Consider the following 15,168-nt stretch of genomic DNA (forward strand, 5'->3'; position numbering starts at 1 on the left):
CAACGGGGGGCTGGTTGTTTTCATCCTTATTCGTATAAATATAACCTATTTTAGAGTTGTTTCCCCTGGAACAGATTTCATGTTCCAACCAAGGGGGGCTGTCGCTGTCTTGGTGTGTGGGGCTGCATCACATACCCTCTTAGCTTTGTTAAATTGCTGCACTAGTCCACACTTGACCGGTGGGGATCTCATTCTATTACGACTGAAACTGTTAGCTGCTCCTGGCATTCTCTAATCCCTGTTCTCCTCTCTGTCCCCCCCACACATCCCTTGTGGTGTGGGGGGTCTGAGCTGTCAGGACCTGCCTGGTCGTCGGTCTACCAACGCTGGACCAGGTCGTCAACCGGAAACCAGCCTCCATGACGGTCAACAGCGAGTTTCCAGGTCCCATCCAACGTCTATAAAGCCGAACAATGGATTTTTGGTGTTTTAAAACCCATTGACACTGTATGACTATGTTTAGCTTGTGTTCTGCTCCTCTCTCTTGCCAACCGTCTCTGGAGGAGGGGATCCCTCTCTGAATTGCTCCTCCCAAGGTTTCTTCCATTTTTTCTCCCGTTGGGAGTTTTTCCTTGTCTTCCTTGAGGGTTTAGGTTGGTTGAGGGGCAGTTCTATGGGCGTATGTGAAGCCCTCTGTGACATGCTTGCGTGTAAAAAGGGCTATACAAATAAATTTGATTTGATTTGATTCAAATGCTTAATACGAAATGTTTCGTCTGGTGGCTGGCCGGGGTATGCAGCATGTGGAGCGACAGGTGACAGTCACCATCGGAAGTTTGGATGTCGAGGCCGTGCCTCAGTTGGGATGTCGAGGCCGTGCCTCAGTTGGGATGTCGAGGCCGTGCCTCAGTTGGGATGTCGAGGCCGTGCCTCAGTTGGGATGTCGAGGCCGTGCCTCAGTTGGGATGTCGAGGCCGTGCCTCAGTTGGGATGTCGAGGCCGTGCCTCATTTGGGTAGTCGAGGCCGTGCCTCAGTCAGTAATCACGCTTGTTCAATTTCAATACATTCACTATAGATGCAGCAGGGGCACAGTCTGCTCTGAAATGCAATGCTGAGGGTAAGTATGGCTAACACGACGCTCAGCTAGTCGACTCTAGCACAACAGGGGCACCACATACACACAGCAGTCTCATGCATTGTCTCGTCTGGCATGTGGTTTTGTGTTGGGGGAATGCGTCGCTGCTCGGAGGTCGAGACGGTGTCTCCGTTGGGTGCGGCAGGGAGCCGATGCAAGCAGAACCATAATGCCAAATCAAATGTTACAATGATGTATTGTACCGTGTGAATAAAGTATCAAGTAAATACATACTGAGTCCTCCTGCCTGAAACAAGCGGAGCTGGTTCAGGCAGGGGGACGCGACACATAGCGTGTCACTGGCAGTGCGTCATCACGCAATAGGGGCACACCTTAGCTGGGCGGGTATTAAATCAGGATATCGCTGCACTCTGCTTGCTAGTGCGACACAAGGTGCTTCTGTTTAATCTGCTGCCTCCGCCTCCCCGGCCTCCACCCTTGGTTCTGTGTTTCCTATCGTAGGCGGAATGCGTCGCTGCTCTCTGCTCGGAGGTCGAGACGGTGTCTCCATTGGGTGCGGCAGGGAGCCGATGCAAGCAGAACCATAATGCCAAATCAAATGTTACAATGATGTATTGTACCGTGTGAATAAAGTATCAAGTAAATACATACTGAGTCCTCCTGCCTGAACCAACCTTCATTATCAAATACAGATATGATTAAAACAAATAGGCTTATTTCAAATACAATTGTCAAAATATGTCTCTGGCATTGTTCAGAGGGCCGGTCCAAATGTGTGTGTGGGCATTATTGGGCCCGCGGGCTGTAGTTTGGGGACCCCTGGTGTAGAGGGTTTTGGAACATAATTTTCTGGGATGTCTTCATGGTACGTAGATGTGATGTGATGGTTGTGGAAGCCTAGATTCTCTGAAAATCCCTGGTTGTCTGGCTGCCAGCTTGCGAGTAGTGGGACAAAGGGCATCGATACAGTCTGGTACTGTAGTTGCACCAATGCTGCCCTCTAACGGAAAACAGAAGTAGTGTATGCCTGAGGAATCTGAAATAAATGCAGCACCTTGACACACACTAACCAACACAAACAAAGCCAGGCACACTCACGCAGACACACACCTGTACAGTAGATGTTGGCGCCTAACACCACCCTGTGACCCTGTCCGACAGAACCCATGATCTGGGGGTTGAATTCAGAAGACGAGTTCCGTGTTCCAAATCATGCTGAGGTTTGGTCTTTATTTGCACACCCAGCTCCCCCCTCAAACACAGCCTACCCCTTATCTACAGCCCACGTGTAATCAAGCGCTAGAACAACCCAGGTGCAGACAATCACACAGCCCCATCACATGGAGCCAAATAATATCAACAAATACATACGTAACAAGTACATAAAATAACAAATATATCAACTAACACATAAAGCATGTTATATTTATGGCAACAAAGAGGATCTCTGTTACAGACCCTGTCCTTGTCTACTGTTACAATCTCTCCTTTTACTGCTTCTAACAGACTCTCCCAATTTCAACATCCTCTCTACCAAACGTTGTCATGAACACAAATTCATAGATAATCACCCCCCAAAAAACATAAAACAAAACAAATGTTTATATTTTTATCTATCTTAATTTTTATATTTTATGAACATCTAGTACTGAAAATATAAAGTAAGCTAAACACAAAGTTAATTATTCATTTCCCCTGCAATAAAACAAACTCAAATGAAGGAATTTTTAGTGTCACAATAACAAGACACAATAAGACATGGAATTTCCTTCTCTGCCCACATTTACACAACTCAAAGTGTCACTATAAACCAGCTGAGACAGGTGTGTACGGAGGGGAGGGAGGGAGGGAAAATAAGAGGAACATGGGGATGAGAGAGAGAGAGAGAGAGAGAGAGAGAGAGAGAGAGAGAGAGAGAGAGAGAGAGAGAGAGAGAGAGAGAGAGAGAGAGAGAGAGAGAGAGAGAGAGAGAGAGAGAGAGAGAGAGAGAGAGAGAGAGAGAGAGAGAGAGAGAGAGAGAGAGAGAGAGAGAGAGAGAGAGAGAGAGAACTATTGTAGTTTAAACTGTTCCTAAGCTGAGAGGAGGTGAGGAGTATATAAGGGCTGTTCAAGGCTCAGACCGATCTTTACTGCCTGCAAGGAAACCTACACAGAACTGTCTATCTTTATTGACAAATCACCCAAACTGGAAACTTCTCACACAGAGTTAATTGTGAGTATGGTATACATCTCTCTTTTATAGTAATTGTGACAACAATCAACTAAAATGAAAATTTCATTTTTCCCAGAGGAAAATCTCACAGTACATTGTTTTGTCAGTTAAAAAGTAATCTTACGATACTGGATGACAGCCTTGCCCATGAGGGTGCCAGCAGCGTTTAAATAAAAATACTATAACTGATATAACAAATCGTCTCTTTTGTACTCTCCTTCTATCTTCCTTCCTCTTGGTCTCTAGGTACATTACCCAGCAATTCCCCTTTACTTGAATTAAAAACGTGTTCTTTCCAACCACTCCCTGTTGTATCCCCACTGTCCACAGTGATTGCAGAACTATGGGTAAAATGTTCTGGGTGGTGTCAGTCTGTCTGTTCCAGCTGGTGGTCTACGCAGCAGCCCAGACGAGTGGTGAGTCCAACTTGGCACCTGGCACCATTTGTTGTCTGAATATTCTTCACTCCACGGCTTTCTCCTATCATCAAATAACCTTGAAGTTTGTTGCGTCTTTAATACGAATTTGTTCCTCCTCGCCCTTCCCTCTCCCCTGCTTCATCCCTCCCTCCTCTCCCCACCATCCCCTCCTCTATGACTCAGGGCTCGTGGTTCAGTCAGTGCCACCGGTGATTGGGGGGGACATGGTTAAGACCAAACTGATGGAGATTGTGTCTCTGACCTGTGAGTCAGCGGCCGGGGAAGAAGCCGCTATAGAGTTAGAATGGTTAAGGAACGGGGTGCAGGTGAGCCTGGCGGAGGGTAACAAGTTGGGCCGCAGCAGCCTCTGTGTCAGCCCTGTCAGCCTGGAAGACCATGCAGCCATCTTTACCTGCCAGCTGAAGGGTGATGCCAGTGTCAATGCCTCAGTCACTCTGGATATCACTTGTGAGTCCCCAAGTAGGAGTAGTCCCAGGTCAAATACTGTACCTTGGGCGTGTTTGATTTAGTTACCATGCACAGTTAGACCAATGTAACAGTCCTAAAAGAGCAAACTTTAAAGTAAATCAAACATCCTCAGATGCCCCAGAGCTTTCCGGGACGGAGGAGGTGTCCGTGGAAGAGGAGGCGGAGCTTCTACTGGTGTGCAATGTCCGTGCCAATCCTGTTGTCTCTGTGTCATGGCAACAGCATGGAAAAGCACTCGACCTAACAGAAGGCAAATTTGTGGTGACCAATGATGGCTACAAATCCAATCTAACCGTGCTCCGAGTGGACAGAAGTATGCACCAGGGCACCTATGTATGTGTGACATCATCCGACGTCCACGGAACCCAGAGCAAGACTTTCAATGTCACCGTCACAGGTCAGAGCCAAGCCACAGCTCCCATGATGCTCAAGTTGAAAAACAGTCAATTTGTCTCTCCTCTGCTAAGATAACATGCGTGTTGAAGTTCTTCTCAAAATCTGTCCTTCTATCTCTTTGACTTCTCCTTTCCTTCTATCCCTCCTTTCAACCATTCCTTTCGTTTCTGCCTCTTGTCTTCAGATAAGACGATAAAGTTTCCCCTGATGCCAATGATAGCAGGGCTGGTGGTGGTGTTCTGCACCATCCTGCTTGCTGTGGTGTCCCGTTGGAAGAAGATCACACAGGTAGCAGACCATGTGTACACACATGCAGACTGTACATTCACACAATCAGGTGTACACACAGTTGCACAAAACCATATATGCCCACCTTCAAAAACACATAAACGCTGGTGCATGCACATACAGGCACACACACACAAAAAAATACATAGGCCTACACACACACAGGCATAATACACAGACATGCACAGATACATGTAAACAAACAGATGTCAGCCTGTGCACAAAAACAAGTTGCTAATCAACTAAACTATTACCATTAATATTAAACCTGTTAGACTTACATTACCCAGTACAGATATGGGTTATATACAGTGCAAATGCATTTTCTAAGGATTATTTTTCCCGTTTACAGTGCTGCAAGTAGAGAAGGTACCCTTTGAACTGTCCAGGTCTCTGACCCTGTCCAATCACCATTGGGGACATGGTTTGGTGTTTGGTGTTTGACAGCAGCTTGTATCTAGTACCTAAGTATCCACAGGTTATCTGGACTGTACCATACATACTGTGTCTCTTTCTAATTGATTAGATCTGGCATTGTCATTAAATACTTGATGAGAGAAGGATGTACTTCCTAATCTCTACCTCGACGTGCTTGACCATTTCATATGTTTGTTGGTGTTGTTAATTTTATATATGACTATTGTATTTATTTATTCAGCTAGTCTACTAGTTCAAATGGTTCTATATATCAACAATATTAGTGTACAAAAAGGTCCTATAGGTAGAACAATTTATCTTAGAGTTAGTTTGGGGATACTATGGGAAATGGTATGGGGTCAAAGAATCGAATGATGTGTGTGCAAAAAACGTGTATGTGAAGGGTGGCATAATTACCTACATTTAGTAGGTGATTTTGTTACACATTTACTGTCACCGAGACAGAGGCAAGGGACATTGACACGCCAGCACACACATGCCAGCAAACAGTTGCACACAGGCCTACACACACACACACACACACACACACACACACACACACACACACACATGCAGTCCTTGGTATGCTATTGCTAGGCTCAAGGTCAAGGATAATATTCTTAGTATCATAATCCAATAAAAAACATATTTAACTGGTACACATAAAACAGAGAATATTTTGTGACCAAAACAATAAAAAGCTGTTCCAACAAGTGCAAAGGTTATTGGTGTTGATAACACACTTTAATTACACACGTTTTACACATAAACTCAATGTGAACACATATTGGTTTCGAAAAGTTGACAATACATACACAATACATATACAGTGAACTGTAATAATTCCTTATTACTTCCTTATTACAGTTCCTTCTGTAGTAAACAATTTTATAGGCTTTGAATTTGAATAAACTATTTAGTTTCTGTAAGGTTGTTGCCTCTAATACATAGACAGAAATTGTTTGACATGGGCGTAAGTGATACAACATGGAACATAAAATTCATGATTCTTACCATAACCGGCTCAAGAATACTAATACTAATGTATGTGTTTAGAAATACGAATAGGTTATCATTTGATAGGTAATAAGAAATACCGTGCCAAAGCAACTACATGAATATTAAAAAAGTAGATAAATCCTAAATCCGATCAATTTGGACTGGAGATGTGTGTTCGGGAATAGAACTGCTCCGAGTGCGTTCCAACAATACCCCTGACCGACCAATAACGTCCTTCTGAGGGTCTGACAGGACTAGCTGGGGAGTGGTCTCAAATCCGCACCGCCACCCAGACTCTCCAGCCTCCACCGCCAAATTCAAACCGAGAAAGAAAAGCCACCGGATCAAGTGCAGAACAGTTATCTTCAACGGAAGGCACTGCAGACTATTTGACCAACTATAAGGTACTATACGGGCGAACTATCAAATTATATTTGATTTCAATTCATTTAGCTTGTTATCTCTTGTATCCAGACCGGCTAGCACTACCTAAACTGATGCTAACGACGATGCTAACAACAATGCTCACTTTCCATTGTTGTAGACGTCAATAAGTGTCCCTGGTGGTATGTTGCTTTAAGCTAATTATTATATTATATTGCTAATACTTTTCTACCTAGATGTCTATATATGATAGCTTTCATAGGCCCACTAACTAAGATGACAGAAGGTATTGTGTTCACCGCGTTATTAAATAAATAAATAAAAAGTTTGCAGACTAGCTTAGCTAGTGCTAGCACCATTGTCTCGCTACTCTTATGGAGCTTAAGGATCCCATGCCGCTTCTTTCAAATAATCTTTCTAAAATTGGTTTCCCTCCCTCCGTCGTATTTTATCCGGCTCAGCATGACTTCCTCGGTAAGCACGGCTGTTGCAGGGGTGTGGCGGGCACACACGGTTTTGGATGAATCTGACGGAGTAGAGAGCTCACCCGAAGACCGCTTCCGAAAACTGCGCTCCTCGTCTTCTCTCAACTCTCTGAGAATGTCATTGAGGAAAAGGCTTCCCCTGCGGTCTGTACAGACAAACTCTCTTCCAGAAAATCCAACCTGGGAGAGCGTTGAGGCTGCACAGAAGACCAGCACCGTCCGCCAACTCACACGCAGCGCTCGGAATTCCATCGGAGGATTGTACCAGGTATGGCAGCTAGGGAATTCGAGATCACATTTTTGAGAGTCCCCTGTAATGACATGCAATTTGAGAACAATGCACCAAATTTTCCTATTATTATTATTACTATTTCCTTCCTTATTTCCTATATATCTCATCAGAGGCTACAGAGGAACAGAGCGTCTGTTCGCGAGGAGTGTCTGGTGGCCACACCGGGACGGATATGTGAAGAAGGGGAGAGCGTTGGAGCACCCTCCCATACCCCCAGAAGAACCCCAAGCAGACCAACCTCTCTCGTAGCCATTGCAACCCCCAAGCGCACCCCGAAGGCAGCCGCCACACCCAAACGCACCCCAGCATCCAGGCGCACCCCCGGGGGGCGAGGGACCCCTGAGGCCGGGGCAGGGGTGAGGGGTGTGAGGACTGGCGGGGGCAGGAGACAGCTAGTCCGGATGGCAGCTCTTCGGAGTCCCTTTGCCTCTCCTAACACTCAGAACCAGAGGCGGTGAGCCACACACACACATATAGATCCACCCACAAAAGAAAACCACAAACTAGTATTGGTTCTGGTGGGCCTATCTCACCTCCAGGCCTCACAGGTTTCTGGGTTTGACATCTTATCTCTCCCCTCTGACAGGAAGTTTGACCGGGACCTGGAATGTGTATCCAGCGGTCTCAGGAAGCTGAAGAACCTCTCCCATGCCTTCAATGATGTAATTGGCAGAGATGACCGGTGAGAACTGTCAAAGAACTTTACTTCCGACAGAGCAGAGAACACTGTGATTCTACCAAAGTTCCAAACGCTGTTGTTTCTTAATGATCAAACATGAATCAGTGTTGACAGATTTAGTCCAGCCAACTTTATTGGCCCACAACGAGATAGATCACGATACTAAATGTTTTATAGTGTAACGGCAGTCATATATTGGAGATAATTCGCTGTTTTTTTTACATTTGTGCTGTGGGCATAGATTATAGAATCAAGGTTTTTACTTATCCAAGTTGTCCAAGTTTTGTGCTAGGGCAAAAATGTGTGCAAGCAGGAGCTGGATTTGGGTTGGAAAGCAGAACAGAGGCATATGTGTCTGTGTGTCTCACTTCCTGTTGTTCCTTCCCGCTCAGATACTGTAGGAGGGCGTTTCTTTCTTAACTTGAGGAGAAGCCAGATGATGTTTTAACGGTTGACTGACCCCTCCCCTTAACCTCCCCCCCCCCCACACACACAAATATGTCAGTCTGCTCTAAGCAGCTGCTCTGTCTTTTGAGTCCCCCACCCCCCCCCCCCCACACACACACACACACACACACAAACACACATTCCTGCCTGCGTAGAGTTTCAAAACGGGGCCCCTGTCTTGTTGTGGTATTTGTAGAAGGAGGAGGGAGAACGGTTGGGGTGAGTAGAGGGGAGGTTTTGGGGAAAGAGGCCAGATTGGGAAGGCTGGGGGTTATGAAGTAGACATTCAAGAGGGTTGTGCCTTTGGCACTGTTTTTGTTGACATTTTAAATGTGTTGAACGGGATTGAAACACGAACTGACCCGCCAATGCTAAAAACCCTGTTTGTCCTTGGGGAGGGGATATTGTGTCAGAAAGGAAAGAGATAGAAGAATGGCAGTGAGGATGTACGATGGGTGGTTTTTGCTTCTTCTCTGAAGCTGCTCTCTGATTGGATGTACTCCTGAGTCCAAAAACAAATCCCTTGTTTCTCAAGGTAGTGCCAACTCTGCTCTGAACAGAACAAGACTTCTCCAAATCCTGCTTAGTTCTGATCCTTCAAGCCCTATTACATCAGTGTGAACTTGCAGTGAGGGAGGTAGGGAGAGAAGGGAAGTGAGAGGGATAGAGGAGGTGGGGAGGGAAGGAGCAGGGAAGGATTATGAAGCGTACGTGCTCACGGTGTCTAACATAAAACAGAAAGACCTCTCATTAGAAACCCTAACCTGACTTGTTTTCCCCCCTTTTCTTCAAGCCGACAGTTCAGCTACTCCATAATGGCTGAGTAGAGACAAAGGTAAAGTCCCTCACCCTGAGACACGCAAACGGCCTAAAACCAACCCAGCACAGGAAGTCGCACGAGTGTTTGTTCACCCACATTTGAATATGTTTATATTGTATACGAGCCTGCCCAAACTATGAACTGCTAACTCAGAGTTGCATGGCTGGGCCGGGGGTTGCATGACGTGGCGTTGACATTGCATGGCCAGGCCCTCAGGACAGTCCACCAGACTAACCGCACTGCCCTGACTACCAGATGCCAGAACACACGTTCGCAATTAATGGAGACATGACTGCCGCTGTTACGTCAGATTTGAACCGTGTCAATCGTTCTCGTTGTTCATCCAACACAAAGGAAGCTCTGAAATGATGACCATGCCACCGGTTCGCTCACAGTTCTTTGCCATCTGCCCTCATTACCTCTCTCGGTCTTTCTCCCCTCTCCTTATTCTCTCCCTTTTTTTCCTCTTTTGCCTCACTGCCTTTCCGTCCCCTTTTCTGTCGCTCTTCCTCTCGTCATTCCTCTCTCCCTCACTCCATTCCCCTTTCTCTGTCTTTCTCTTGCCTCTCACACTGTTTACTGTCCTCTTCTGTATGTCCCTCTCCGTTCTTCTTTTTCCCTCTCATCAACTCTCTCTCTCTCTCTTGTCCTCTCTTTCTCTTCCACTCTATACCCCTCTCTTCCTCTTCGTTCCTCTCCCTCTCTCCATTCTTCTCCCTCTCTTTATGACTCTCCCTCAGGTCCTGTGCAGCGGAGCGTTACGGAGGGGTGATGATGAGAAGGTTGGACCCCAGCGGCAGCATCAGCCGCTCTGCCCTCACACACCGAGCCCGCCGCCTCACACACACACTGGGCAGCTGGACACACAGCGCCCTCGACAACGTCAAACCCAAGTCCAACTGAAGCCACACTCGCCGTCTGTTTGTGTGGGACAAGTACCCCCCCCCCCCCCCCCAACGGCAGTGGTCTTGTTACACTGTCTGTTCATGTTCGAGGAAATTATCCTTCTAATGTGTCACATTAGATGCACATTACGTGTCATTTATGATTGTGTTTTGTAGTACAAGACGAGGCTGATTAGGACGTTTATCTGTCCTCTGCTAGAGCTTCTAACAAGACAAGTTTTGCATGTGTGAAACTTCCACAGCTGCTACATGACTGATTCTCTTTGGTCGTTTCTTGTGGTGCAGGACTGGCCTTGGAAGAACAATGACCAAACACCACAGTACCAAACTTCAAACTAACATTGTACAAACATTATTGTAAGTGTAGATGTCACTCTCTGTCTGCCATTTAAAATGATACATGCACAAGGCCAAAAATGATTGATAAACTAACACTAAATGTTACTGACAAGGAGAGGCCGTTGTAGTCATCCCTACATAGAACCTTGAAGACTTTATGTAAGCAATTATGTGCAACTAACCGATGTAATGATATTTAGTGTCTTGATTGTGCCCAGCTTTATATTGAATATTTTTCTGTTAAAAAAGGCACCTATATTTTTGTATGTCACAGCTACACGTGGCGGGGTAAAAAAAAACAAAAAAACATTTTGTATGTCAAGTTTCCTATACTGAGTAGGTTTAGTATGAGGGATAGACTGCTTTCTGCAGAACGGGAACTACAGTAAGATTTAAAGTGTTTGGCTGTATACTTATTTTGCTGTTTCATTACTCTCAAGTAGTTCTATATTTATAGTGGTTCATGAAATCGAAAACTAAATATGTAGCCCATGATCTTGTTTACCTTTTTATACATGATAATTAAAGAGCATGGCATTTTGTGTGAGTGTTATAGTGTCTTTATTAAGCAGCCTAGTAGTTATGTTGACTGACTCAGCAACACCCATGTCTCATTCAAATGTCCAGAAGATGGCACTATCGAGTTAGTCCTCGACCCCAGGGATGCCTTCCACAGCTCTGATGGTCAAGTTAACAATGCCTGACACAGCTTCCAGAACATAAACGGTCTGTTACAGTCTACCAGCAGACACGGCCTTGAAAAGGTTTCAGTTTAAAATGAACGATGAATGAGCAACTGCATATGGAAGCAGCATCTGTCAGATCTGGCACTTCCACGAGGCAGACAAAAAAACACCTACACAACATGGCGGCACACTATCGCCGACTCATTTCAATCCTATTTCTCCCGCATAATAAGACTCCAGAGAGTGCATGGTAATATCAATGTTTGACACGAATGCATTATGTGAGGAAAAATATCAAAACCCTTTCTTGACCAAAGTAATCTCATGTTAGGTAACATTTTGCTCACTTTGCTCACTCCTGGCTGTTCCTGAAATATCTCATAGGACTCGATAAGTGAGGGAGAAGATGGAGGTCACAATCAGGGAGACAGCACCAAACCTTCCCCAGGCTTACGTCCCCATCCCTAGTGGACAGTCACAGCAATGCCATGACATGCGCCAAATCGGGGCACTGATTTGGAACTATGGATATTTGTGTTTCAACATCACTTTGCACATTTTTGACCCTACTCTTGATGCATGACTATGTTCAGCATATGATCAGCTGTCTGTGTCACAGACCATCTCTGGAAGAGGGGATCCCTCACTGAATTGCCCCACCCAAGTTTCTTCCATTGAATCTTTATCAGTGTTCCTGGGAGTTTTTCTTTGTCTTCCTTGTGAGTTTAGGCTGGTTCAGGTGCAGTTCTATTGGTGTATGTGAAGACCTCTGTGACATTGCTTGTAAAAAGGGATGTACAAATTCTTTGTGATTTTCGACAAAGAGAGAAACCACACCCCGAGCAGAGTGCATCTGGCCGTGGCCTAGTTGCTCAAAAAAAGTAATGAGATGTGTTCCGAGGTGATGCTACATTGTATAACTGGTGGAGTAGTGTGTGTGTGTGTGTGTGTGTGTACTTCAAATTGAAGACCAGTGTGTTATATTAGAGCTCTGATGACCAGGCTACTGGAGTGCATGTGTCTGACCACCTATACCTATACCTATACCCACCTAAAAAATGAATAAATGTAAATGTATACCAGTCCCATGGCCAGCAACGCCAAACAGCGCTGGTTCGACCATCTCCCGTGTCTCATTTCTGCTTTGGGTCTTTATGTACTCCGCTCCTACTCCCACACATATTGATGACTGTTTATCATTGTACCTACGCAAGGCTATATTTAAGCATGTGCACTAGAAAGTGAATCAATGCTCTTCAATTATACCTAGTCTGGAGTTCCTGGATGAGTGCCTCTGAGTTTAAACTTAATTTTGAGAAACCAAATTTGAAAACTTTAATTTCTAACTGAATTTGGAACTCCACCGAAATTGAAATATACCTGAAACAATTTGATTGGAATAAGAGTTAGATTCTATTTGAGCCTGTGATAAACAATTTAAAATGTAGCATTCAATATTCAGTTTAACATTTCGAATTAAAAACTATTTAATTAAAGTAGTAATTCCTGAATTCAATAAGTGCTGGTAATAAAATATCCCTACTAAAAGAAGGCAATACATTTTTTGTACCCAGCAAATGTACATTTAAATAATTTTGCACAGGTTAGTGTCATCACTGCAATAACCAGTACTATCACTCCAAGATAGCTCACACCAACAATTAAATGATTGACCCTTCATAAATTTACTGAATGAGAGCCTCAATAAGGACACTCCTGTTGTTTACAATCAAACTTATTGCATAAATTCAGTGAAGAAAAGCGTATATTGTTGTGCTTTGTATTAATGACAAGCTACAGATGGTAGACTGATGGTTTACATTGACCAAAAAAAAGCTTCCTTTCTTTCCAAAAACTATGGATGCATACCCCAGGACAACAGCATACAGTATTCATCATTCACACCAAAACGAGAGATTCAAGTCAGCCAAAAGCCAAAGGATATCTGCATCCCAAAAACAAGACCAGATAACAGATTGACGTGCGAAACGACACAGAAAATACTATTTTTGCAATTAAGGAAAACGGAGGGTAAGTGAAATGTATTGTGGGTAAAACAAATAAAATAAGAATAGATAAGGTTTTGGTTAATTATGAGCAATGATGAATGAGAAACTCAATATGGAAGCTGCATCTGTCAGATCTGGCACATCCACAAAGCAGACTTAGATCGCCTACACACGGTGGCATGCCATCGCCGATTGTCATTTCAATCACAGTCCGCTCATCATCTGACTCCAGAGAGTACGCAATAATATGACAATATGCTCGACGAAAATATTTTGCGTCCCTGCTGACCTAAGTAATCACATCTTAAGTGACACATTGCTCACTTAACAGTCATTGGCAGGTCCTGGTGATTTCTAACATCTCTCATAGGACTGGAGAGATGAGAGAACAGAGGTCTCAATGTTAGAAGGCAAAGGTCACATCCTTTACACTGCTCTGGCTAATCGTGGTGGGAAAAAGGTACATCGCCTAGTTTAACCCTTGTGCTGCCTTCGGGTCACATGACCAAAAGGTCATCGAACCATCGTTGTGTTTACCCAATTTTACCCAATACAAAGGCAAATAAAAATAATTTTCTTTTAACATTCGCAATGTGGGGGGTCTGAGACAGCCCAACAGTTAAAAGAAAATGCTTCACTTAGTTTTTGTATGCGGTAAAATTGTCGCAAACGAAGGTGGGTCACAATGACTGATGGGTCACAATGACCCGAGGAGAACACAAGGGTTCAAACAATTTGGATTTTACACTCTTATAACTCCAGCCAGCTTTAGGCAATTGACCCTACGGTCAAAATCTTCTGACATATGACTATAGCCGTGATCTAATGGGTAAGAGCTGTGTGTGTGTGTGTGTTTGTGTGTGTGTAAAAGAGATTAATGTGTGTGTCTGGGTGTGAAGTGGGTGTGTTAATCTCCTGAGTTGAGTCCCTTTCCCGCAGTTGTAAGCTGAGCGATTCAACAGGCTGTCATTGGATCCATTAGACTCAACCTCCTTGATGCATCTTTCCATGACAGATGTGCAGCCATGTCCAAAGCCTATAAAACAAAACATTTTAAATACCGGCATTGATGTATTCTGGGGTGTAACCGTTTGAGAAAGTTCCTTCACCGGAATGACCAAGAACACATGCAGTGTGATACATTGGACAATAGATGGCGCCACATGGGCATTGTTGCACGAGCTGGTCGCCATGGAGAAGGATGTGATCCAGCCAGGGTACAAGTCCAGCACCAGCTGTGTACTTGGAGATGTATTATGTAACCTGCACAAGGGACCTGGATCGGGAGTGATTAAAATGGTTGGTTACAATCTAATATAGTATAATCTGTTTTGATTTAACATGTTGCCTTGATCCAATTACTGGACTAATCTGAGAGAAGCACTGGTCCTCATCGGAAAACCAGGGCATGAAATCACATTGATTAGATGAGTCACTGACTATAGGGATGTGGGAGTGCCCGTGTGTTTGTATGGGTACACATGTGTATGTGCATGTCTGTCCATGTGTGTAGAAGAGACAGGGAGAGAAAGTGTGTTTGCGTGTGCCAGAGCATGTGGGTGTTTTGTGTGGGAGGCACTCTCTGACCAGGCTTTCATAAGAACTCCTGAGAGAAGCTTACAGCGAGAGACTCACAGAGAATATTTACAAGAAGTTGAGGGTGTGGACATCTAGACAAGACCCCAAAAAGAGTTTGAATGGAGATGGAAAGACTGTGAGAAGAGGTGAGATTGGGTGTGTGCTTGCATGTGTGTGGCGTGTGTGTTTCTGTCTCCTCCCCAAATTGAAATAGAGAGTAAAAGTGACGAGTTTCGGAATAACTGTCTGAACGTGTGTGTGGGTGTGTGTCTGTGTGTGCATGTGAG

At 44.6% G+C, this 15,168-nt stretch overlaps 2 protein-coding genes across 3 annotated transcripts; both read left to right on the top strand.

Moving 5' to 3' along the window:
- Positions 1-3,111: 3,111 nt before the first annotated feature.
- Positions 3,112-5,918, top strand: tmigd1 (transmembrane and immunoglobulin domain containing 1). Its single transcript, XM_084698804.1, has 6 exons — positions 3,112-3,249; positions 3,580-3,665; positions 3,852-4,136; positions 4,270-4,554; positions 4,738-4,841; positions 5,194-5,918. The coding sequence occupies exons 2-6, from the start codon at positions 3,593-3,595 to the stop codon at positions 5,203-5,205; spliced, it is 759 nt and encodes a 252-aa protein (XP_084554930.1). The 5' UTR covers positions 3,112-3,249; positions 3,580-3,592; the 3' UTR covers positions 5,206-5,918.
- Positions 5,919-6,440: 522 nt separating this feature from the next.
- On the top strand, positions 6,441-11,140 carry pimreg (PICALM interacting mitotic regulator). 2 transcript variants are annotated; one of them, XM_084698803.1, is made up of 6 exons: positions 6,442-6,661; positions 7,103-7,394; positions 7,529-7,872; positions 8,005-8,100; positions 9,338-9,379; positions 10,105-10,238. In XM_084698803.1, the coding sequence occupies exons 2-5, from the start codon at positions 7,104-7,106 to the stop codon at positions 9,369-9,371; spliced, it is 765 nt and encodes a 254-aa protein (XP_084554929.1). In that variant the 5' UTR covers positions 6,442-6,661; position 7,103; the 3' UTR covers positions 9,372-9,379; positions 10,105-10,238. The 2 variants fall into 2 exon arrangements, with proteins under 2 accessions (XP_084554928.1, XP_084554929.1); XM_084698802.1 differs by lacking the exon at positions 9,338-9,379 and having other exon boundaries at positions 6,441-6,661; positions 10,105-11,140.
- The last annotated feature ends 4,028 nt before the right edge of the window (positions 11,141-15,168 follow it).

This window comes from Hypomesus nipponensis, chromosome 5 (assembly GCF_054491055.1).
Source record: "Hypomesus nipponensis isolate SF chromosome 5, ASM5449105v1, whole genome shotgun sequence".
Classification (NCBI taxonomy): Eukaryota; Metazoa; Chordata; class Actinopteri; order Osmeriformes; family Osmeridae; genus Hypomesus; species Hypomesus nipponensis.